Source organism: Netta rufina (assembly GCF_964035555.1).
Source record: "Netta rufina genome assembly, chromosome: 9".
NCBI classification, from domain to species: domain Eukaryota; kingdom Metazoa; phylum Chordata; class Aves; order Anseriformes; family Anatidae; genus Netta; species Netta rufina.
This window is the reverse complement of record NC_140132.1, coordinates 10,055,997-10,081,081: the sequence shown is the minus strand read 5'-3', so window position 1 is coordinate 10,081,081 and position 25,085 is coordinate 10,055,997. Positions and strand designations below refer to the sequence as shown.

The following is a 25,085-nucleotide window of genomic DNA, read 5'->3' as shown; positions in this document are numbered from 1 at the left end:
AACTTGACACTCATCAGCTTTCGTCAAGAAACAAGAAGGAAGCATACAGGATGTGGAACAACAACTGCTGCTTTATTTCTTTCCTGGTGAGGAATACCGGTGGTTTTTTTCTACTTGATAATTTTAGAGTTCAAATAAACAGCAGTAAGTCAAGATTGGAAAATTTTGACAAGGAAGCTTTAACTTTTTGCCCCCCCTTCTCTGCATACAGAAACACGTGCATTCACGCTCATGTTGTTTATGCAGGAGAGATGAAGCCCTGTCTGGTTTTGTTACTACAAACACTTGGTCATGGAGCCCTTTTTTTTGCCAGGTGGTACCACCCCGCCCACTCCAATTCCCTTCTCTAAATGGGAGGTTTTATTTTCCCCCCCTGGATTCAAGTCCACACGGACACCTCGCACCCTTCCTTTTTTAGACAAAATCTAACTTTCCTCTTTTTTCTACTTGTTTCTTGTTTTTGTGTGGAAAATCCCAGTAAAGGCTAACGATGAATGTTATTCTGTCATTCACATGACCACTAGAAATACCGAGTCAGTGAAGAACTTACATTAGTTTTGCATTACTTTCAGCTGTTGTCCTGGAGAGAGCAGTACATGCTTTGGCTGATAATTTGACTTTGTTTTGAAATTTTCTTTTACTTTGGTGTATAAGGTTTCTGGTTCATAAGTACTTTGTTTTTTAATGGTATGATCTAATTTCTACAAGCTAATTTTGGACTACAAGAAAAAGCCTGTTAATTTCCAGCTCAGCTGGGGAGTTCAAAAGGAACAATTCACTGATTGCTAAATGAAAATACAGAAATACAAGCAGGGAGAACGTGCAATGATCTGTGAAACCCTGAGGACCTTGCTCTGCTTCTGAGAGCTTGTAGATAATGGACCTGTGGGGAAGAGATGGTGTTCTCCTGTATTTTAATGTTCTGATTTTTGTTTTTGTACAAAGGTAAGATGCTGTTCTGTTCAGACTGTACACTGAGGCCACTGCCCTTTCACCTCTGTGACTAAAAGAGGGCCTGTTACAGTAGTAAAGGTCTCTTGCATTGGTAGGGATGGGAAAAACAGGAGCTACAACTTTGTATCTGCACCTGATATATCTTTATGCACGTCAGTCTTCTTTCAGACAGGACACGAACCTGGATAGTTGATGGGGCTGTGGTCGAGGTTTGGAAGATGTTGAGTTTGATGTTAGACATCTCTGAGGCCTCTTTTGAGTGTTATTTCACCAGATTATTTCCAAACATCTCATTTCACTGCAGAGACTGCTGTGAGGGGAAGCAGGAAAAGCAAAGACTGAAAACGAAGTGCTTTTGCAAAGAACTGCACCAAGTAGAGTCATCTGAAAGGACAGCTGAACTGGATCTGGCTGCCTGTCAGATAATGCCAAAATCAGAGATCATTTACCAGAAAACTGGATCTGAAACATTAGGTAAAACTATTTGTATCATAATTTCAGAACATAAAGAACTGACATGGGGGATGTTTATGTAGTTGAATTACAACGTCTCCTGAACAGAAACTATGAAATATTTCATCCTCATACAAATTTTAAAAGCAAAGAAAAAAAACACTACTAATGCAGTTATTCTGTCCTCTGGTAAGCCAGAGTGGGCCTCTGTTCACTTCAGCTGTTCCCAAGTCTCTGTCAGTGCAAATGTGACTGAAAACCAACCTCAGTCTTCTCTGTTGAGAATTTCTCATGAATCCATGTGAAGGAGATGAGCAGCATGGCAGGAGGCTGCGGGAAGAGGCAGCATGTGTTCAGTTCAAACCTGAGGAGGAGGCAGGTATGGTTTGGTGAAGGAGGTTCCCCTGGAAGATGGTTGCCAGGCTTCAAGGGGCACTTCTGCCAGGGCAGACCACACGCAGTTCCTAGTCCACCTCGAAGCACTGCAGCCAGAAAACAAGGGTGCCACGGAGCTGCTCTGGCTCTGTTTCAGGGTATTTTAACCTTAAAAGATTGAGGCCCTTGTTCTTTTGCTGTGCCCACCCTTCAAGGACCGCTGCCACCCTGCAGGCAGAGGCGAGCAGAGCCCTCGAGCCTGGTGCTGGGTGGCTGCAGGGACAGGGCCTCCAGCAAGGGCTTGCCAACAACTGCTCGTGTGTGTGCTGGCCTGGCAGGGTGACGGATGCCTAACGGCTCGGCTGCCTATGGGGTTTTAGGCATAAATTTGAGAGGGTGGAGCTGCCTTCAGGAGGAGGTGTGCTCGAGAAGTCAGTGAGAGGGAGTCTCTGCTAGGCTTTGCACTCTCTCTATCCGCTTGTGAAGGATTTTTATTTTTTTTTTTGACCTTACTGGACAAAGTTTTTATACCAGTGAAATTTCCAAGTTGTTTCGTGCTTTGAAGAGTTTAAGAATTCCTGACGACGCTTTTCCTGAGGGAAGCCATGCCCTACCACAGAATCCTTCACCTGGTCCTGCTAATGCTGTGTGGCATCCTGCTTCCTGCTGTGCTGGCAGGTAAGGATCTTTGCATTTACACTCTGAAAGAATAGGAGGTGTCTTACCTACCTCTCTTCCTGTAGCTCCATCTTCCTCTCCCTCCCCTAAAAACATCCATAAGTATTTAATGAATTATAACTGACTAATGGAAACTGGCTTTGGAGTCAGTAGGGTAGTATCAAGTAAGAATATACTCTGTCCTGAAACCACGTTGCTGTTGGAGAGAAGGGCAAAAATCCTTTGTAAACTGGAGATGAACGGCAGTAGTGCCTGCCTGAGTCTCGGTGACTATAGATCAGTAGACAGTGGATGGGGTGTGCTTTGCAGTTGATGGGACAGCTTGTCTGTCTACTTTTAGTTATAGGATAAAGATTAAAAAAAAAACTCTCCAGCTACTAAAACCCATTTGCCAGTTTCTGGTTCCTGTTAAGTTTTCTGCTGCAGCAGAGTACGTTACCGCAGGTGTTGTAAATAGAAATATGAAGCTGTCTATGAAAACAGCTCAGTCAAAAGCTGAGCTATCTATCTGAATTGTTTGAGTTTCTGTTCAGGACTGGGTGTAAGTGAGGCACTGCAGCATCAGCAGGCTGGCAGGGCACGTAGTTCTGCCCCATGCTCAGCGATGGTTTGCTAGCAGCCTGAAACAGCAGAAAGGTGGTGAGGGGAGAAGGGTTAGCATGGGACACATGCTCTCTTGGGCACAGTTTTTCAAGGAGGTTGTTAATAACTTCCCCCCTACTTGTTCTGGAGGAAACTGCCTTTCCCCAAAGCCTCTTTCCTTAAATGCAGGTGAGATGCTGAACAGATGGCTCAGGACAAGGTAACAGGCAAGAGCACAGCGCTTGTTTTCCTGAATTCTTGTTCTGATTTCCAAGAAGTGTAATGCTAGACTGCAGCTCCCTTGGTTCGTTCTTTGCACCTTGCTTAGCAGGGAGATCCTGGCCAGCAGTCTAGCAGGCTTTTTGAAGGAGTTTTCATACGGACGGGAATTGATGGCTGCATCTGCAGGTATGAGGACAGTTACTGTAGCTGGTATTGCCCTTGAATGTCCCACTACTTTAAGATGCCTTCTTGCTGGGAGAACTTTTAAAGTAACTGTGAGATGGGCCATAAAAAGTGCATCTTTTCCTTCTCAAATGCTGGCCTTTGATATTTCTGTAATGGAACATTAATAATTTAAGCACGGCATTCCAGTTTATACCTTGCTTATGCTCCCAGAATCAGTAGCAGTGCTCCTCCCCAAAACCAGGTAAGTTTTTTTGTTTGTTTGTTTTGTTTTTTAACTGTTAGAGTTTTTCACTCTTCAGAAATCAATTCACTGTCAATGAAACTTTGACCTGCCTCCTCTCCGAGCTAGAATCTTTCATATTACCTTAAGTTCCCAGCGTCTGGTGCATGCCCACTCTGTCCCCTGCCTTGCCAGCTTTCCTGTGTACTTGCTCGTCACTCAGCTTTGCAGCTGCGGTTTATAACCAACTGTCACTGCCTCTGTATGTCACTTCGATCCTGTTAAATACTCTGGGTTGATACTGGGTGATCCTCATTTGCCCAGCGAGGCTAGTAGCTCTCAGAGCTTTGCATTGATGAACGCAGTAGTCAGAGCCTGGGGTGCAGGTGCGTTCTCGCAGTTGCATTTTCCAAGTTTGAGGCCCTCTTAAGTTTGTTCTTCTTTGCTACACCAAAGTAGGACATGAGGGAACCAGCCTGGGTTGTGAGGCATCCCAGGAGCAGAACAACTTTCTGCTCTATTAGGAGTGGGGAGTCACCATCCCCAGTGCAGGGGCTTTTAGCGCCCAGTGGAATTTTTTCTGCGTTTCACCCCGTTAGAAAAGGAAATTTCCTGCCTTGTGGAGACAAAGAAGGGAAGGGCATGCAGGCAGCCCTCTGGTCTCTGTGCATATACATGCAGCCCAGCCTTTCTGTAAACAAGTTTATTTAACATTCATCAGAACCACACTGCTCTACGCTGCTCTACACTCGAGCTTCCAGCACTCGCACATCACAGGCTGCCCTTTGTGCTCCCCATGAAGGCCTCTTTTCATCCCTGCACTGGCCCTGTGCCTGCTGTGGCTACCTGGGGCTGGACAGCCCGTTGCTGGCCTCTGAGTTCACGCAGCCCCTGCCCTCCCATGTCAGCACCTCGTACTTTCCGTAGCAAAGGCCTCTGTGGAGAGCAAAGTGGATTGTGCCTCAGGCAGGGCTGTAGGGGATGCTGGCAATGCCACCCTGAGGTCCAGAATGAGTCTTCTCTTCCTCGTTGGACGTGGTTCTGTCACAGCAGTGACTCGAGCTATCTTGTGCCAAAGCCTGGGGTAAGCACCTAGGAGTTCAGCAAGAGGTGGAGGATCTGCTGGCAGCTGAGGCTTCCCATCGGGGTGTAGCAGAGCGCTTCCAGGGTGCTGGTGGGTTGTGGACCTTGATCTGGTTTCTTGCCCAGCCAGGCTGGCTTCCTGAGCAGAGCATTCAGGGCTCTGACTTGAGAAAATGTGAACTTCTGAGCTACTAAGCTCTTTCCAGTATTGCATCTGTCAAAGATAGGACAACACTTGAGTCCTTCTTTGTCCACATTATATAGGTGCAACAGGAAAAGGGTCAAATGTAAGGGCTCTCTGCACCACCAAGTTCTTTCCACTTCTCTCTTCAAACAGAAGTGGCACTTTGGCCTAGAGCATGGTAGGATGGTGAAGGGAATCTTTTTGCTTTTTACTAAAACCAGTTTCAATCCCCATAATGGGTTCAGAACTCCAAGTGAAGTTGGTAAGAAGACTTTGCCGAGGCCTTGGTTTCTGAGTCGTGTTTTTTGTAATCGAACTCTGATGTGGGCTCCTGGATTTTTATTTCGAGCTCATGTGGATAATGTATTATACTGCAGTAGCACATCAGTGTGGATATGGAAGATGGGAAGGAAGCAGAGCAGGAGATGGTCTTTGTTATGCTAAAGGAGAAAGTACAGGACAAGGCCTGGTCCGTAGCAACTTGTCTGTGTTCTCAGCAATAATACAATAAAAGGTTATTGGGAAGTTTTTGAAGTTCAAGTACTAGAGTATGGGAATTAAATAATTTCTCTTATGCATTTCTTAAAGACATGATCCAGCAGGTCCAGATTTAAAACAAGTCTTTGTAGAGCATTACTCAAACTTGTTCGGCACCAACGCTCTATAAATGACTGATACTTATTATCAGCTCCTGGTTAAGGTTACTGTATTGGAGGTGGAGTGTGCGCTCCAGAAAGCAGCGGGTCACCTTAGCGCACACCCCAGCACCACTGCCACCCCTTGTAATGGATGTAAAAAGACACAAATCTGTAACTAAAAAAAAAAAGAAGAGCTCCCAAGTTAAGAAAAGGATGTGAGCTGTGGATTTGGCATTAAGTTAACCTGTACATGGTGGTGACAGAAGAAATGGTGTGCCATGTTCAGGTTACAACAGGTGCTCTTGCCTTTCCAAGCATCATCCCATGGAGGAGGAATATGTCATTGTCATCTCCTACTGACAGGCTCTGAGGACGATGAGATCCTGAAACCAGGTTGTTCAAAGACAAGTGATGGTCACTGGTGACTGCTCTCCAGGGATGGAGATGTTAGATGGCCACACCTGCCTGCCTTGAGGTCTTGCATTGTGCCTGGGGGAAGGTTCTCTTTGTTTGGGGTGTCTTGAAGGATGCTTCAGATCTGTCCAGCTTCAAGAGCTGTCACTTGTGGAGATTTGTCTAGTCTTACCTTTCATCTGCCCAGGATCTGGGGCACAGGAGACCCCGTCACAGGGCAGGCAGCCACCCAGCCTCCTCACTGAGCACGGAGGGAGGAGTTGCTTCAAGTTGCCCTTGGTGTTCATCCTTTTAGACCTCACTACGGTCCATGTAGCTGAAGTCTTGGTGGGTTCCTGCATCATTCAGAAACTTGTATTTCTTTGTTGTACTAACACATACTTGATACTTTTTCTATTTTTTTGGCCTCAGTAATAACTACCCTGTGCTGCTGAGAGGGAGGATAAGTGGTACAGTTCCCTGAAGGCTATTTATTTCCCAGAAGTAAGATGACTTGTCTCAACATATGAGGAGGAAGAGGTGTCATCTGTGTCATCCCCTACTTGGCCTGCTGCAGAACAATGGATTACTTTTAGTCCATTTTTCTCTGGGTTCCATCTCCACACTGTTAAAAACCCTAGTAATTAAGATGATTCCTGTCATCTGGTTCTATCACCTCTCCCATAAGTGCTCCCAAGCTGTTTTTTACGAAGTGCACTTGACTGAGCAGCCTGAGGGGCAGCAGTTCCTCCATCTGTGCCCCAGTGCTGAGACAGGCTGGGTGCTGGGAGAGGGTTTGTGTGTGCCCCGGGGTCATGGTTCCTCTCCCTTCAGAGCACGGGGAGCTGAGGCAGGGCAGTGGTGGGGCTGATGAGGTGTTTTAAGCACGTTTCTTGGTAGTTCTTAATTTCTTCAAAGTTCTTGGGTGAACAGGAAAACCATATGCTAACTTGCCCTTGATACTTGGCTTTCAGTCCTCAATTGCACACCCTCACGTAAGACTGTAACGTGTTTGGGTTTTTGTGCAAGTTAACAGTGCTGTGCCTGCACCAGGCCCCTGGAGGCCCCATGCAGCCTCCCCGTTGCCCATGGAGAGTTGCAGCCGGCTCCGATCCCTCATTGGGAGGCATTGGTTCAGGGGCACAGCGCCATTGTCGCAGTAAGGATGCTGCAATATAACTGGCAGGTTGCTGTGGGAAGCACGGGTAACCATGCATGTGGGAAGGCCTGGGCCTGCCCCTGCTGCTTTTCTTGTGGATCATATTTAGGTCTGACCGCGTCTCCTTGCGAGTCTGCTGCTCGTAGCCAGCAGCAGCAAGGCCGAGCCGGGCTCGGGCTGTGTGGCGCTGCTGAGGGGAGCGGGCGTTGAGTGCCCGAGCGCCTGGGGAAACCAGCAGGACGTGGGGGTAGTTGGGTGGGTGGTTGTGCTTCTCACAGCATGGTGAGACGGGAGCTGTTAGTTCAGGAGGGGGAGCGCTGCAGGGCTGTCGGCAGCTGTTCCAGCAGCAGCGGGTGAGGTGCAGTGGGTGAGGAGGGCCAGCAGTGGGGCCTGGCGGAGCAGGTGGCGCTCAGTGGTCAGATGCGGGTTCACTGCACGTGCGTGGTTCTGTTGCGGGGCTGACAGCTCCTGGTAGTGAAGCACCAGGCCTGGCTGAGGGGAGTTGTGTTTTCTGCAGCCGCTGAAGTGCTGTTAAGGGAAAACCACAAGAACTTGGAACAGAAAGCTCGCGTTTAGTGCGCTCTGCCCTTTTTGTGAGGGTCAACTGAATGTACGCTTTAATCAAATGAGAGGAATTAACTAAATATCTGTCCAGAAGCCATTCAAGACTCTATCCAGGTCTTAAGTCACCAAGATCATAAATTAGACTGTTTCTTCTTTACTTGGCTATCAAAAATAAGTTGTGCCCTACTTTGAGAGCTGCAATGCGTTTTTCAGGAATTGGATTGCTGGGACTGGAGAGATGTTCTGGGACCCATGGGTCTGGCTAGAAAACAAGCCCTTGCTCTGCTGTTGGAAGGGGTGGCACTGCATCCTTGTCCCTTTGAGAACAGGGTATTGGAAAGGGCCTGTCCAGGTCCTACAGGCTCCCTGCATGGTGTCTGCATCTGTTACAGATTGCCTGAGCTTAACACTTTGACCCACAGCCCGATGCGAGGGCTGTGCCCAGCTATTTTGGCTTTTGGAGAGAAAAATGTTCTTGGGAAATGCAACAGTGACCTCCCCCCAGCACGGCTCCCCCTTGCCAGGTGGGAATGGCTGCGCTGTTGGTGCTGGCCCTGCTGCTGTTGGTGCAGCAAGGGAGGTCACAGCTGGAGTGGAGCTCTTCTCTGAGCCGATTTTCCACTTCCCAAAGCAGCCTGGAAGTGGGGCTTCAAACTGTTAAACATGTTTGGTTTGTGCCTAAACCGACAGCTTCCTAATGCCAGCATTGCTAACTAAATAGCTCTAGCTCTGCTTGGGTCCTTTCCGTGTTGATTTAACTACGTCTATCCACTAAATTCTGTTTCCTCAATCTGTTCTCTGGTAGCAAAACGACAGGATTTTGAGAAAAGAGGTCCACTGGAAATAGTGCTCTGGAAGAGCCCCTGGATGGGATGTGTCTCTAGCTCTGCTGCTGGCTGTGCAGGGCAGATTGAGAAGGGCCTTGCCAAGGGCTCGGGTGTTTCTGGGGAGCGGTCATGGAGCACAACTCTTGTGCACTCCTGCTGGGGACCCGGGATGGGAGCAGCGGCAAATGCCATGTCCAGCTCCTCCCCCAGGTGGGTCAGCCAGCCCGAGTGTGCTGGGTCACTGCCTGAATGAGTTCTGGCACAGACCTCAGGCTGGGAGCTGATTTCCCTGTCTTGTTCCTCCTTGGGCCAGAGTTAAGCTGGCAGCTCCCCATGAAAATCCTGTAGCTTTTACGGTTGTAGGAAGGGCTTTGCAAATCTGGTCTAGAGCTGCGTTGTGCTCCTAAGCCTGTTAAGCAGCATCAAAAGCTTCCGAGGAAGGTGGGAGCCGCTCTTTGATGTGAGCCCTGTGGCAAGTCCTGTCTGGGGGGTTGCACAGGCAGCGTTTTGGTGCTGGCCCTCCTGTTCTTTGGGTGCAGGGTTCCTACAGGAGAACCAAGCATGGTCCTTCAGTGCTCATTCCTCCCCCAGAGCACTTGCAGGGAGGGCTCTGGGTACTTAAAGCTGGGGCTGGCGCTGCCGCCACCTCCCTTGCTGGTCCAGGGAGAGGCCAGGAGGGTGCTGGGGAGGCTGAGCAGGGCTGAGCCCACGTGTGCCCACGGCAGCGAGGCACCCGGGTGACCCAGCCCCTGCAGCACCCATCATGCAGGATGGGTGCGCACCTCTGTGCCTTGCTCCAGGGAGCCCGGGCTGTTTGCTCTGGTTCCTCTCCTGCCCTCTTTCCTGGCCCAGAAAACCACCGTGTCGGTTCAGGTGGGCCCTGGAACTGGCTGCTGTTTGTTTTTTTCCCTTCTTCCCCATCCTAGTGTGACATTCCCAGCGGTTTCAGCAGGGAGCTGTGGAATGTCTCCCGCTCCCGTCAGGGCCCACCTGAACAAGGCAGGCATTGATGGGGAGCGCTCGGCTCAGCCACACACAAACAGGGAGGGCTCTCTGCTTTGGTTCCCGACCCCACAGGGGGAAGAAATAACAGGACGTGAATGGTAACATCAGAGCACGGCTCTGCTTTCATCTCCCCGGCACAGCATGGAGGTGGGGGCAGAGGGAAGTTGAGGCTCTGGGGCCCACAGGACGCAGCTCCCCTGCTCGGGCAGTGCCTCCAGTGTCCTGCACCGCATAGGTGGCAGTGCAGGGCAGAAGGGCCCCGCAGCACTGGTTTTGGACAGTGCAGGCTGTGCGTGGGTGCCTGGCTGGTCTCTGTCTGTTGCAGGGGTGTGATAGTCTCCCTTGTCCCATTTGTGCTGTGTGGACACCTGGTTTCACCTTGGAGCCCAGGCGTTGTCTTCTGCAGGTGTGCTCCCAGAGCCTGGGGCTCTGCCCCATGGGTTTCACAGCCCTCGGGGTTACTCCATCTGTCCCCAGGAACCTGGAGCCCAGGGCATGGCTGAGCTGTGGCTGTCCCAGGCTCCCGCTGGGCCCACCCGTGCACAGGAGTGATGGTCAGTGCTTGTCTCCCAGCAGAGTACCCGCAGGGCCCAGTCCCCACGCTGTGGAATGAGCCGCCTGAGCTGCCCTCCGGAGCTGGCCCCTTTGATGCCGCCACCACCACTGCCCAGCTCTCAGACGCCACCGCCTTCCCCCCTTACACCTCCGAGCTGGAGCCTGAGGACACCACCCACCTGCACCGCCTGGACACTGGGGATGGTATGGGGGGGTGGCACCATGGGGCCCCTGGGCTGCATGCAGGTCACTCCCACAGGGGTTTGGGAGCGGGGTTGCTGTCTGCCTCCCTGAGGGGGTTTGAGCCCGACTGCCCTTCCCCTCTGTGACTTGCCAGCCTCACACCGCCTTGTTTTCTGTCCCTGCAGGCTCGCTGGGGCCCGGAGCTATTGGTGCCATTGTCATCGCCTCCCTCCTGGGGACATCCGTGCTTGTGGCCTTGGTTGTCATCACGCTGAGAAAGTTCTCTGCCTCCTGAACTCAATAAAAGATGTTTCTGTAACACAACCAGCCTATATCCTGCCCTCCACTGCTGCTGGCTAAGATGTGGCTAAGGGTGCTCCAGCCTCTGCTCCGGGCGGCAGCATTACCCCCCACCTCTCCCTTGGCTCTCAGCGTGTGACTTGTGGGCACGCTGACACCTGGCAGGCCTGACTGCAGCAGTGTCACCCACCCCAGCCCGTGGCAGCAAGGGGCGTTGGGCTGGCAGCAGCTTTCCAGGTCTGTCCTGGTGGGGTGGTAATGGTGCTGGGCATCATCTGGCACAGCTTTCCTTGGGAGAGGGCAGTCAGGTGGTGCGTGCCACCCCAGTTCTCCCCGTGTCACCCCACCCCACTTTCCCACCCCTCCTCACCTCCACCCCCTGTATTTGGCCCAGCTCCCCCTACCCCAGCACTCGTGCTGGGGGGGGTACGCGGTTGGTGTGGGGGAGGAAGAAGAGGCAGGAGTGTCACTGGCGCTGGCTCGCTCAGCTATATTTCATCACACGGCAAACGAGACGACGAGAAGTTCCCCTCAGTTCACTGAGGCAGCCTGGCGGGGTCCAGGGGGCTCCAGCCCGTGCTTGTGGGGCCCAGGCCTGGCCCTGTACAACACTGAGACCACTGAGACAGGCGTGCAGGGCTGGGTCTGAAGAAATAACACTGGATGCCACTTGGTGCCTGAAAACGGCACAGCCTGTGCCTAGGGTTTGAAGTCATAAAAGGTCACAACAGAGCAAGAGTGAGTCCCAGGGTTTGGTGGCGGGGGGTGGGACAGCGTGCTGCAGCCCCATGCCCCTCTTCCCCTGCAAGGAATGCAGCGGGGCAGTGCTGTCCTGGCGCTGGGGAACCTGGGTCAGCCCCTCTGCTACTAAACAGCTGCTGCTGAGGGGTGCAGGAGCCTTGCTGTACTAAGAAGCGTCCCAGGTAGGTGTGTGGGACTTCAGGGCTGGGCTGGCTGCAGCTCTGCAAAGCTGCAGGCTCTGGGGTGTGCTCATTTCATGGGGAACTCGGGCTGCCTGGAGCCAGAGCTCCCCTGGGTTTCGCACTGTGGAAGATTTGCAGCTGCTGTGGGGTCCAGGCCCTGAGGTGGGGCTCTGGCTGTGCTCAGAAAGCTGCCCTGGGGGCAGGGGGAAGCAACTTGGGGGGTTCCTGTTTGTGGGGTGAGGCCCTGCACCAAGCTGGGGGCTGCAGGCCCCTGCCATGGGGCTGGGCTCTGGTGGGGGCCGGGAGCCTCCAGCCTGTGCGTGCTGCTGTGAGGTGGGCATGGTGCTGTGCTGCCTGCTGTCAGGTGCTCCTGCTGAGCTGGTGGCACCGAGCTGGGCCTGAGGGAGGAAGGAATCCCTTCTGTGCTCCCTTTGCTGCTCTGGCTCCCACGGGTTTGTTCCTGGGGTCTGGCTGTAGCTGGCCTTGTGCTGTGCACCCCTGTGTGACTCGGTCCCTCCACCCACAGCCCCAGGGCAGCTCTGCAGAGCCCCTTTCAGCAGCTCTCCTCTGTCCTCCCCTGCTGCCACCAGCGCAGCCACGCTGCTGCCCTGTGTGGGGCTGCTGTGTGGCTCTACGAGCAGGCAGCTGCTCTCCACCCCGTTTTTGAGCACAGCCATGACCCGGCAGAGCGTGCTGCAGGCAGGGCCTGGAAGACTCCTCGCAGAGTTACAGAAAGTTGCTCAATGACCGTGACTCCCTGACAGCTGCCAGCTGCAGCTCAGGCCCAGCCGGTGGCCACGCGTGGGCCTGTTTGCAGCCAGGCTGTTTGAGCAGCAGGCGGCTGCTGTGGGGCTGCTTCGTGCTGGGGTTGTCCCCTGGTGCTGGGGTTGTCCCCTGGCCCCTCTCGGTGCTGTGCCCTGGGCTCCATGCGATGCTCGGTGTCACAGCTGGAAGTGGCGACCTGGCTCTGCAGGCGCTGGGGTTCACATATATACATGGGGTGAGCCTGTACAGGGGGGCAGCTGGGAGGAGTGGGGTACAAACATGCAGGCGTGATTGCTGGGCCTCCTACAGCACGCAACAGCTCCTGGGGGACCGTCACCCACCCGCTGCACGGTGCCCGGCTCTGCTGGTGCTCCTGGAGCCCTGCAGCAGTGGCGGGGCTCCGCAGGGCAGTGCAGGCTGTGCAGGCACCAGGCTCCTGCGAGCAGCGGCTCAGCTGGGGCAGGCCCTGGTGCTGCCGGCTTCTGCGGCAGCGCTGCGGAGGGGCTGCCAGCTGTAGAAGAGAGGTGAGCTGTGGGGCAGGACCCAGGTGTGCTCCGAGGCCTTCAGGTGGCAGGGATCTGGGTTGGGGCGGTTGAGGTCAGGCTGCTGGTGGAGCAGGGCTGCATTCACAGCATCTGGAGGTGGATCGAGGGTCTGCCGAGGGAAAATGCTGCTGTGAAGCCACTGGGGCTGGGGAAATGGGATTCCTTAGGGCTCTTCCCAGCCCTGGTGCTAATGGGCTGTGTGAGAGGATGAGACAGCTCCTCTGCTTCAGCTTCCACGCCTGTAAGAGGCAGCTTTAGGAAAGCCCCTACCTCAGAAGGTAGTGACGAGCTGGAAGCACTCAAATGGGTGGTGCCAATTGCTGCCTTCCCTTTGCTCCACGTGCCCTTCCCAAGCAGCCTGAGCCAGTTCCAGCTGGAACATGTGCAGGGAATTGGGGGTCAAGGCAGAACCCCCCTCAGCCCCTGGTTCCCTCGCTGCTCAGCGGGCTGGCACCTCACGGTGTGTCAGTTTGGGCTCGTGCTCTTTGGAAAGGTGTTCTGTGGCCACTTGGAAGCACTGGGCTCCAGGGAAGGATTGGCGCTGCAGAAAGCACGGCGGGCAGCCCAGTTTATCCGGGGTGGGCGGGGTTGTGCTGGGTCTGGCGCGCCTTGTCCTGCACCACTGCCCCTTCCCAGCCGGCAGCCTCTGTCCTCTGCCCCCTCCCAGCCGCGCTCCAGCCGCTCGGGGGTGCCGGCGGTCATTGGCGGTTCCTGCTGCCCAGTTTCCTCCGCTGACTGTCATCCGACTTGTGCACCCGGAAACACTCCTTCAAGTTCTGGGCTCGGATTTTGGGGTTCAGGATCTCCTCCCCCATAGAACTGGGGAACCAGCCCCTCTCCTGGTCATGCAGACGCTCCCCAAAGATCCAGCCTGAGCAGAGACAGAGACAGGCACACATCAGGAGGGCCCAGCCGCTGCTCCTGCGCTGGGGCGGCCATGCTGGGAAGGGCCCTGGAGCTGGCAGTGCTGCCTGGAAGCTGCCATCAGCTCCTTGGGGCTGGCTGTGCTGGAGGCTGTCCAGGCTGTAAATCTAGTCAAGGTAGGCACGGCTCTGCGTCACGCTTCGGGTGGCGGTGCCAGCCCTGCCACGGCCCAGGGCAGCCGAGGTTTGCTGAGCATTAGGAGGCAGCGGTAACGCCCTCGTTCTGCTGTGTGCTCCCTTGGCTGCGAGGCTGGCACTGCCTCTTCCCACCCACGTCCCCTGTCCTGTCCGCTCAGCCGAGGGCAAAGCCCACACCTTTGCAGCCCCCCCCTTCCCCGTACCCTCCCTACCGTCATCCGTCTTGTCCAGGATGTTGAGGACATCGGCCAGCTCTAAGGACAGCTCGTCCGGCTGCTGGGCCACGTAGGGGTGCACGCACTGGATCTGCGGGCAGTCTGCCAGGGCACAGGGCGAGAGTGAGGGACAGGCCAGGATACAGAGAGCTGCAGGACAGCAGCTTGGGGGGGTAACGCTGCCACCTCTGTGAATGCCCCCCCCGATCTAGTGAGAAACCCTGCAGAGGGCGTGTGCTGGGGAGCGTTTCTGTGAGGAAGGGCCTGGGGTGAAAGCCTGCCCTGCAGGGCCTGGCGAGTGCAGGTGGGCTGAGGAGGGCTGGTGCTGCCCAGCCCAGGCTGGAGGGGATCAAAGTCAGGGCCAGGCCTTGATAAGTGGGTATCAGGGGTGGAAATGCAAGGGGAGCCCAGGGAGAGGTTCCCACAGGGCCCTAAGGGGCAGGATGGGGAGATCAGGGCAGACAAAAGGGCCCTGGGGTAGGGGTGAAGAGCTCCTGGCTGCTGCGTCTCTTACCAACAAGCCTGGATGTAAAGGAAACAAACTTGGTTCTTCGGTTTGGGGCCAGCGAAATCATCCAGCGCTTCATCTCGCTCCTGCATAGGGAAAATAAGCCAAGGCTGTGCATCCAGGAGAGTCCTGGGGACACCACCTCTCCCACCCACCCAGCCCCAAGCTCCTGATGCCTCCTCTCCCAGCCCTTTTCTGCCTGTCTCCCTGGGCTCCTGGACTCGCTGGTGCTGCTGAGCCTCCCTCTGGGCTGTCCCACAGGTGACAGTGCCCCAAGGCACCAAGCCCCAGCCCTGCCCCACAGCCCTGGCTGGCTGTCCCTTTGAGCAGTGCGACAGCAGCAGGAGGGAGCTTGGCCTCCTTCGAGCTCTGCCCAGGAACAGCAGCTCCTGGCCCAGCGAGGCCAACAGGAGCGGTTTTCCCTGGTGAAACACTCAGAGGAACATCTATTCCCACAGCTGCTGCGCAGGAACACTTGAAGGGTATTGCTGAGCAGTTTGCAGCTGAGCGCTGTGGCCTACCCAGGTATGGATCACTCGGCAGCAGCTGAGATGAAAGCCCCATGAGCTCCAGCACACGGTTACTGAAGGCAAGACATGAACCCGCAGCAGGAGAATGAAGATTTCACATGTGCTCGAGAAGCCCTTGCCTTGGCATCCCCTCCTTTTCTCTTCATGTGCTGCAGCTTCTGGCTGAAGGAGCAGCTGTGCTCCCGGCCTCAAGGGAGCCAGGACTTTCTCTCTCCTCGGATGGTAGCTTTGAAACCTGAATTTGAGGCACACCTAACGCCACTGGAGCCTCCTCTGGGAGGAACAGCTGAAAGGGAGCTGAGAAGGAAATGTGCTGACACGTGGACCTGCAGAGCTGGCAGCGAAGTGCGATGCCTGGGGCCAGTGAATCCAGCTGGAGGTTGAGCACAGCCCCGCAGGGGCACAAGGGATGGGGGCCCTGTGCTCCGAGAAGCTGGCTAAGATCAGCCCTCGAGTCTTGCTGTGGTGCTGGCTGCAGGCCTGTTCCTTGCAGGGCTCGTTGGGTCCTCCCCGCAGCGCCCTGCCTTCTCTCAGCCCTGTCAGGGGCCTGCTGTGTGCCAGGACCGCCCCTGTGCCCAGCTGTGCCCAAACTCAGGGCAGCTGCTGGTGCTGGCAGAGCCCAGCTGGGGCGCTAGCTGCAAGCTGCCACTGAGCAGATTGGCGCTGCTGTGTGGGTTTGGAGATGGGAAATGCTGTGAGAGCTGTCAAGTACATGCAGCAGTTACTCTTCAGCATCCTCTTCCCTCTTCTAATTCTTTGCTTTTCTGGTCCATAGCTGGCACTGCCCAGACCTCTCCTGCAGCTCCAGAACAGCACCACCCCACCCCTCAGGCCAGCAGACCTGTGGGCACACCTCGAGCAAGCTCTCACGCTCACAGTGGCTGCCTCAAAGACGGAGCAGGATGCAGAAACACAGTTGCCTCCCCAGGCTGAGGCAAACCCTGTCCTGGTTTATCATTCTCTGCACAGCTCAGGCTCACAGACGTCAGACGTGCGTTTGCCCTGTGCGAGGTGACTGACGTCTCTATTTTCAGCACAGAAAAGCTGCAGTCACAGAGCTGGGGGGAAGGTGCAGGTGCTGGCTGTGCCGGGGGCTTGTCTTCCTCATCCTGCTGCTGCAGATACAGATGTCAAACGCCGTTGAACAGCGAAGCAACATCAAGGTGAGGGGTGCACAATCTCCAGTAGCTGCTTAACTGGTGGTACATGTCTGCCTACACGGCACCTTTAACAGCACAGATGCTGTGTCTGGAAAAATGTGGGTCTGGTGAGTCTTGGGTCAATGAGAAAGTCAGGCACTGAGCTCCAGAACAATCCTGCCTGTGTTAGTGCAGCTGAATCATTTGCCTGGTCTGAGCTTGTTGGAACCTGAATTGAAAAATCCATGAGCCAAATAAGCTATACCCAGGGAGACAAAGAGGCCCTGAGCAGCAGAGGGCTGCTGCGAGGTCAGGATTAGCTGTGGAAGGCACGGAGGAAGAGGCCTTCTCTTCTCCTTTTTGCCTGTGACCAGGAGCCACTTTGCTTTGGAGGCCTGGTCAGGCACGGCTTCCATCTCGGTGGCTGAGGCGCTGGCAGCGTGTGCAGGACACGTCCTGTTTGGTTTACTGCACAGGCTGCAGGCTGCACAGCAGGTGGGCTCCTGAACTCTGCCCCAGGATGCAAAGTGCCTGTCTGTCTTCCACCACAGCTGCTACAAATCCACCATACAGGAGAGCAACCTGCCTGCTTCCCTAGCGCCTTCCAGGAGGAGAGACTGAAGGTGGCCACGGGAGAATGATTTGTAGGGTCAGCCAGGATGACCTAAGGGCAGCTGAGCAGTGGGATCTCTGGCTGCCTGACCCTGGTAAGGCTGCTGCCCTTGCCTGGGAGTAGGGAGAGAGCAGTGCTGCGTGCTGGGGGGTGACCGCGTTGTACTCACTGGGACGACGCCTTCAGCATGTAGCTGGCCTCCCGGTCGTCCGCGTTCTCGAGCAGCCTCAGGATGAAGACGTTGGCCAAACTCTGCCCCTGGTCTTCTAATTCCTCCACCCGAAGAAGCCCCCGCGGCGCCGAGTCAAACACTTGGTACTTGTCCCTGAGAGGGGTTAAAGAGAAGCTGAGGAAAACCTGCAGGTAAGGCACAACAGTTTGTCTTCATCCACCCAGGACTGTACTGGGGCCAGACCAAGAACCTCTGTATGGGAGGAGGAGAAAAGATGCCCTGCTGTGGGAAGGGATGAGCGGGTGGCTGCAAAACCTCACCGCAAAGCAACAGACCCGCTCCTTGCTCAGCCTTAGGCATCCCGCGTGGCCGAAAACAAGTTGCTTGCTCTGTGCAACTCGTGTACAAAACACAGATGGTGCTCCCTCCAAGGGGACTGTGAGGCTCAATTCATTCCTATTTGTAAAATGCCTCTGTGTTTTCTGGATACAAGCTGCCGCAGAAGCAAAATATTTCCAGGCGTACAGACACTGCGGCGACACGTTTATTAGAAATGTTGGACTGGCGAGATGCTCCCTACCGGTGAGTCTAGTTAGTGCTACAAAGAACGCGCTGTTCTCTGGGACCCGTCTGTTTGTGCTGCTGTATTTCACTGGTCTCTAGCTTCACAAAACATAGTCCTAAGCACGATGACATTCCCCTCTGCCTGAGGCAGGTTATACCACGTCAAATATAACCGCTAGCCTCAGGCCTAGATTTATACCCCTCCCCACTGCTCGAATTTTCTAGACTCCTTTCTTAGAAATGTAACCGACTAAATCTGAGCTGTTCCTCTGGCAGTGAGGAGTCAAAAAAGCACTTCTTGACGGGAAGACAGGCCACCTGGATCAGCCCGCCAGCTGATGAAACTCAGTGCCACTCTGCAGGAACTGGTGGATGTGTTTGCTGCTCCTGCTGGGAGACCTGCCCTGAAATCTGCACAAAGCTGGCAGAAAGCCCTGTTTGCCATCAGGTTTCAGCTGGTGAGCTGCACCACCCATGAACAGCCAGTGCTCCCCACCTGCGCTTACAAAGGGCTTAAGGTGCCTGGATGCCACCTGAATTCTCCACTTACCCAGGAATTTGCCGGCAAATTACCAGCAGATCGTTGAAAAGGAACAAGTAGATTTCTCTGAAGAGCTTCTTGGTGCGAAGCGTTCGTGATGTCTTGGGACCATTCATTTGCTGCAGTTCCCCCTGTTTCAGCAGCCAGCGGGAGTGAGAGATGATGGGCACGGACTAGAAGTTTGAAAAAAGACAGCAACAGTGAGAAGGGCAACGAATCCATGGGCTTTTGCAGTTAAGCAACGGGCCACAAAGAAGGAATTTCAAGTGAGCTCCCATCACATCATCTCCCGCCACAGAGGATGGATGGAAGGCTGCACAGAGAGCGCAGTGTGCTCTTACAGCCCTGCTGCAGCCCAGCACAGGGAGTAACAGCTCAGACAGGGGCACAAGCAGGGGCCCAAGAACAAACAAATAGTCTAGGGCAGTGGTGCTTGAGTGCCCAGTGCTGGATTTAAACACCAGGCTACGCCCTGCACATCCTGATCCAGTCTCTGGAGCATCCCGTGTCTCCTCACCGAGCCAGGGAGACTGGCTTTCAAAACATGTAGTTGGCTTTTGGGCTGTGAAAAAAGAAGGTTAAGCAAGTTCTCAGGGGATGGCTCTGTCCCAGCCAGGAGCAGCCACAACAGCATTTATGCTGGAGTTTTACAAAATATTATTTTAAAAACAGAAGCCCAGAACACAGCATTTCTTATATTAGGACACTACATTTTTGGTCAAATGACTGAAATACTTGAAAATATCACCATAACTGCTACCCCTTCCACCTTCTTTCCCTCCCACGTTTGTCACATGCCCTGTGGTGCAGTCTTTCTGTGCCCCTGCATTATTTTCACCAGAGGAGCCCTACCTGTGTCAGTGCCCAGGGTGACCTGCTCCAGTCTGCCCTTGCAGCCTCAGCTGTGCAAGTGATGAAGGCAGTCTTGTGGCTACTGCAACCCAAAGGTGGCCTGAGGGCCGTGGTCTAGCCCAGACCCACTGGTTTTGGGGTTTGGAAAATCAAATTCTTGGTGTGCCAAGTGTGACCTTCCAAACAAATGGTCTCAATTTTTAATTTATTTTTTAAAATTTTCTTTTAATTTTTCTTCAGTTTCTCGGGTATGTATACAGGCTGCTGGGAAACTAAATATGTTCCTTAAAGTTAGTGAAGCACACGGATCTGAGGAGTGCTTTCACAGCACTCATGAAAAGAACCAGTGACTTTATACTTAGCACTGGAGTTTCCTGGCATGTATTAAATAAGATCTGGTCAGACACCCCTAAATATTCAGTCATTCTTTGAGTGGACCCAGAACAGATCAGCAGGTGATTAGAGGCATAATGCATGAAGACATGGATGAATTACATATAGGGGGACAGCCTTCCAGCCTTCATTTTGGTATTTTCCAGCTTTGAAGTGTTTTTCTTTGTAGATTTAATCTTCCTTTAATGTCACTTGTAATGTAAAATATAGCTGCCAGTGCATCACAGCTCTGTACACATGCAACACGCTGCCTCTAGCGCTGCCCCGGTGGCTGCAGCGCAGTGCACTGAGCCCACAGGCACCGTCCTGGTGCCCACGTGGGGGCAGTGCCTGTAGCAGCACATCTCCAAAGTTTCAAGCAGGACAGCATGGACAGGCAGTGCACTGCCACAGCTGAACGTCACTGCAGGGAGTGCAACTGGGTTACCGCTGCTGGGTGTGCGTGTGCAACACCTGGATGCTGTTGGTTCACTGTCTGCAGGGGGTTGTTACCAACCCATGCTTATACCTTGATCTTAAATTCCAGTTTCTTCTGGATGCTGATCATCTGCTCTGTTCGGCTCATCTTCCTGACACCTTCGTTACACGCTTTCACCACCTGGAGAAAGAATAGGAAGATTTGTCTCCAATGGCCTGAACAGGTAAATGCACAGAAATGCACTTTCTGCAAAGCACAGAAAGGCCTGACCTTGACAGGGGAAGTGCCTTGCTGTAACAGGAACTGAACTAACCAGGCTCATACACCGATGCTATATTCATGTGAAAAAGGGGAGGAGAACAAAACAGAAAAGAAAAGAAAAAAAAAAAAACAGCACCCAGAAGACGTTACAGCCAGAAGCTGAAGATCAGAACATGTTAGATGGCTGCCTTTGGTACTGAATAAGACAGTGCTAAGCAACACTTCTGGCTGTGCAGCAAAGGGAACAGCTCGTTTACCAGATTCTGACACACCATGCGTCTCTCCCATCTCCAGCATTTGGAAAAGAAAAAAAAAAGGTACATGCGCAGTATTATCTTCAAGAAGAGAACAAACCAAAGAGCTTCATTTCGAAGGCAGAAATGTTGTGGTTCTGCCAAGCAGCACCAGCTGCCACGGCTATGATGGAATGTCCCACAAAAGAGACGTTCATTGTGGTCCATCTGGGTCCAAGTACAAACTTTTGACAGAAAAAGTACAATGTGCAGGCACTACCCTGTTACAGGGACCTTAACCTAGATGCTACTGCTTCTTTCATAAGGAGCAACTCTCTCGAGAACTGGTTAGGTAGAAAAATTATGTTGGAGAACATGCTCCACTTTGTGCACTGCTTCTGTTACTGAAAATCCACCAGAACATCAGCAACTAAAACCACAATCTGCTCCTGCCTATCCAATAAGGTACTTGCAGTGAAAATTAAGCACTAGCTGGCCTCTGCTGTAATGCCTGTATCTAGCCAGATGCTAGGCATCTGAACTTAAATGTTTTCAGGTAAGTAACCATAAGAAGGGAGTTAGGAAATCGACTAGAAAATGAGCATTTTTGCATCAGCAATCCTTGTCATCTGCATGCTGCAGTAACAGCCTTCCTCAAACTTTTAACCAATGTTAAAAGCAAAATAGGCTGGTAGATGCATCGTCATTGTGCAAATATGAAGCAACATACATGTAGAATATCTTTGTTGTTAAGGCCTCTATTTTTATCCCTAGAAATCTCCCAAGTGTAGACTTCGTACACTAGTTTAGGGTAAATCCAACACTCATTTTGTTTTAGTATTTCAGTCATAAGCTGCAACCATATCCTCAGGCTGATACTCCTTCAGGCTGATGCTCTAGCACAATTTTCAACTTGAAATGCTTATTCTGAATTGCAGGATTCAAGAGCTACTCCAAGCTTCTGAAGGTCATTAAGAGAAGGGGATTCAAAGACCTCGGTCCCTGTAGTGCCCTGTTCCAGCCACGTAGCTGCCAGCAACTCCAGATGGCATTTCAGACCTGTCAAACGTGTCGATCAAAGGGGGGATCACCCTGTATGACCGTGTCAGGAACAGCCCCGCTGCAAAACTATGCCTGTCCAGCACTGTGCACAGCAGTAACAAGCACAACTGAATTGCACCTGGACATCAGGGATTGTACCATCATCAGCTGAAAGGGATAAAAGCAAGTATGTTCATTTCATTGAGAAACTTATTCTAGGTCAGAGGAAGAGACGTGCTGCATTGGAGGAAACCTGATACAGTCATACTTGACTGCCTGTTGCAGCTAATCACATCTCTCAGTAGGATCCATCGCCCTCAGGCATCTGCAAAAACACCTTGTATTCTTGAAAACCCCAAGGGAAAGCATTGTCTCAGCCCTTCCTAGAGAGGAAACATATGTATCTGTTGTTAGTAAGGGATTTTTTCCCTGACTGACAATAAATAGCTGCTGCATTGGTTCATCTTTGAGAGCAAGGAAGACTTTAAAAAAAAATTACTCTTGAAACATAGCATTGGGATTTGAAGGAACAGCTCCAGGAGTGAACGAATGCAGTTTGTAGGTCTCTTCTGGGGAGAAACTGGGCATACTTGTTTAATCTTAATGGCCTTCAGGTGTAGTTCATTCACGCTTACCGTTTCTAGCTCCTTATGCGCATCCAGGGCAGTGGTTTCCCTCTCAGACTTCTCTTCTACTTTCTTCAAAATATTCTGTAGGGGAGCAAAGGCTGTGTTAACTTTCCAATCTGACAGCATGGAAAGGTCTTTGCTATACCTGGAGTTATTTCTGGCCATTGGCCTAATTACAGGGTGGATGATAGAGTACAGGGACTCACCTCTTAGCTCCTGTTTTTCATTAAAGCTTGTTCCCATCTGACTACTACTGAATATCTAAAAGAAGTATAGCAGGCAGACCCCTATTTTATTTAAAAAAATAGCTAGAGCTGGCATTAGCAGGTAGTGTCTGCTAATCCAAGTTGGATAAGATCTTTTGGGACTGAGCTGCCTCCTCATCCCTAGAAGTATGTCCTCCAGTGCAATGCTCAGACATGCTGGCAAAGCACAGCTGCCACAGCCTGGCCCAAGCCACCATGATTTGGGTATTACACACAATTCTGGAGCTGTTCTACACTGTGCACCTGTACATGAGCAGCCTAACCAATAGGCAGTTGGCTTAACATACCACTGCTACCCCTTCTAGCAGCTCTACAGCAAAGCTCTTCTTCAACTCTCATTTAGTAAAAACTACAAGGCAAATTCAACATCCAGTTGGAGATGTTCTCTCTGTGACTGAAAACTTTTCCAGAGCTGACAATGTCTTATTCTGTGGAAAAGCTTCACCCAGCTCTAGGGCTGCTCTTGGCTGTTTGTAAGCCTTGTTACGAACCATTGGACATGAGAACTCCAGGAGTGATGCAGAAGACCTTTGGACGATCCAGAAGAGCAAAACTCTACCTGCACGAGTAGCTTGAGCCGAGTGATCCTCTGAAATGGCAAAATCAGGAAGGAAGAAAAGGACAGGCCTTTGCACTTGGGATCCAGCTCCAGCTGTGAGATCACTTCCCGGAAAGCTGGCTTGTCCTGGCTGAGGAGAGAAAGTGAGTGAGTGCCACCTTGCATGTGACTTCAGTGTGTGGGTGGTGACCCAAAAGCAGCCTAGTCCCACAGGCAGCATCTGCCTTGCTTCTCCCAGGAACAGAAAGGAAGGGAGGAGGAACCAAATGCTGCTAGGTGTATTTTGGTTTGAATCCAGAGCTATTTATAGAGTTGGGGGATGGAAAAAAAATAGTCTTTTAATGTACAAGCCATGGTAGCATGTTCACATGTGTAGCACATCTAGCTTAGCAGCATACGCTGTGTGCGTAGGTGTGTGTGAATGGGGTGTGTGTCCAAGTAGATGAGTCACAAGCATAATTATATATTTTTACACAGTTGGATCTCTGTGACAAGGTGAAATTCACACAGTCATAAGAACAAGACAAGCCACAAAACTTGGCTACTCCTGGCTGCTTAGCAGGAGGATGGAAATCATTATCTGGCCTGAGAAGAGCACAGGCCATCCCCAGGCCATCCCTGACTGTGTTCGCAGCAGGTGAGGGTGTTGCTGAGCCCCAGACGTGGCTGCACTGAGCTATTTCACAAGCCCCAGCTGCTGCAAAGCCAGCACCTCCTGGTGACTGTGAGGGCCAGCCACGTGGAAGACTTCTGGAGTCCTGGCTAGCAAAACCAGCAGGGATGAGAAGACATTTCTAACCACGCAGAACCTGTCTTCACTGCCTGTGACTCGCAGCACTCCAAGAGAAGCTGCTCCGAGTGCTTTTCCCACTGCAGCAGGTACTGGTGTCACTGTGTCACTTGCCAAAGCCACAGCAGAACAGACCTGAGCATGTCTGAGAAATGTAGCCAAAGTGGGGGCAACTGTGGAACACCTGAGGCTTCAAGTTCAGCCAAGTGCTGTGAAACTCTTGGGCTAGCTTGGAGCCTGAGGAAGAGAGTCTATTCTTTTCAACGTCCTCCATATTCTCTCTCAGATGAAAAAAAGGCTGCCCTCTCAATTCGTATCTAGGAATACTTCCAACTCCAATAGGTCCTTTACAAGCTCAGGTAATCCAGCCTACTGCTGGTTCACTTCTGAGTATTTAGCTAATGACTCTGGACACACTGTTTATATTGCTCACCTCTGACTCAAGGAAACCCTGCAGTACCCTCCTTTTAGAGAGAACAGTTGGCCAAGCTCAGCAGAGTCTGCTTGGAATGTTATTTTTTTTTTTTTCTTTTTTGCCTCAAAAGCTGGAGATCAGAGAAAGGAAAGGATTAGGGCTCATTACACTCCCCCAAACCAGCTGCTGCTATGGGGAGGAAATATAGTGCAGCATGTTCAATGGGCTGTCCTGGAGGAATCCAGGCCATTGTAACTGAAGAAAAAATTAATCCTCCTGCTCGAAGACAAGCCTGTAGGGCACTCTTCGTTTTGAGATGGTAGAATTCCTACTGGACCAAAAGACTTGCTGAACTTGAAAAATAATGCAAAAATATCTTGGATTATATCCTCAGGCATTGTGCCTCTATTTGTAACACCAGAATGTGATGAAAATGGCTTTTTTTTTTCCCTTTTAAGAAAGTTTAGTTCTTTTGAAAAAAAAAATCTCAACTTTGGGAAGGTTCAACCCTTCTGAGAAGCTCTGGAAAAGCAGCGGCTGCTCTTGCCTTCAGAGAGTTGCATCATATCCTCAGCCTTTCAATCTCTTGTCTCTACTTGCAGTTTAAAAACACATGCTTTCACAAGCGTGTGTTCTCATGTCCACCGAAAGCATTTCCCACAGCTGGGAACTGCTAGCTCTGAATTCACTTGGTATGCTCCTTGCCTACTGTCTCACCCCACCCTTACCATAAAGCCTTTTAATTATATTTTCTTTTCTATAAATGCAGAGTAAAATCAGTGCAGAGGGAAGTCCTGCTTCTGTACTATTTAGCAATATTGAAATTACTGCTCAATCAATGGCCTGTGCGACTTTGGAAAGCAACACAACATCAAGCACTGGAACTCACAGAAGCTGCTTGTAAGCTCTCTCCTGGTAGGTCTGGTTGGAGACGTAGGTGATGTACACAGAGAAGTGATTAACGGTGTGCTGGTAGACGATATCGCACACATCCGAGATCACAATATTCTCCTCCACCCGTTGCTCAAGGTCCAGCAGGAAGCTAGATAAGAAAATCAGCACTCATTATGACCTGCACGTTCAACATAATT

General features: G+C 52.1%; 2 protein-coding genes across 3 annotated transcripts in view; one reads left to right on the top strand and one right to left on the bottom strand.

The window, feature by feature from the left end:
* Positions 1–2,249: 2,249 nt before the first annotated feature.
* SNORC (secondary ossification center associated regulator of chondrocyte maturation) lies at positions 2,250–10,556 on the top strand (the record flags this gene model as incomplete). 2 transcript variants are annotated; one of them, XM_084291808.1, is made up of 3 exons in its annotated part: positions 2,250–2,460; positions 10,097–10,282; positions 10,447–10,556. In XM_084291808.1, the coding sequence occupies exons 1-3, from the start codon at positions 2,388–2,390 to the stop codon at positions 10,554–10,556; spliced, it is 369 nt and encodes a 122-aa protein (XP_084147934.1). In that variant the 5' UTR covers positions 2,250–2,387. The 2 variants fall into 2 exon arrangements, with proteins under 2 accessions (XP_084147934.1, XP_084147933.1); XM_084291807.1 differs by having other exon boundaries at positions 10,097–10,324.
* A 488-nt stretch (positions 10,557–11,044) lies between these two features.
* Positions 11,045–25,085, bottom strand: part of NGEF (neuronal guanine nucleotide exchange factor) — a 57,371-nt gene continuing 43,330 nt past the window's right edge. Inside the window, exons 10-18 of the mRNA XM_084292251.1 lie at positions 24,884–25,036; positions 22,790–22,919; positions 21,971–22,045; positions 19,891–19,980; positions 18,147–18,310; positions 17,030–17,185; positions 14,585–14,664; positions 14,068–14,172; positions 11,045–13,665 (exon numbers count right to left, since the gene is read on the bottom strand). Coding sequence (XP_084148377.1) covers positions 13,493–13,665; positions 14,068–14,172; positions 14,585–14,664; positions 17,030–17,185; positions 18,147–18,310; positions 19,891–19,980; positions 21,971–22,045; positions 22,790–22,919; positions 24,884–25,036 — 1,126 coding nt within the window. The 3' untranslated portion in view covers positions 11,045–13,492. The remainder of the gene's footprint in view (positions 13,666–14,067; positions 14,173–14,584; positions 14,665–17,029; positions 17,186–18,146; positions 18,311–19,890; positions 19,981–21,970; positions 22,046–22,789; positions 22,920–24,883; positions 25,037–25,085) is intronic.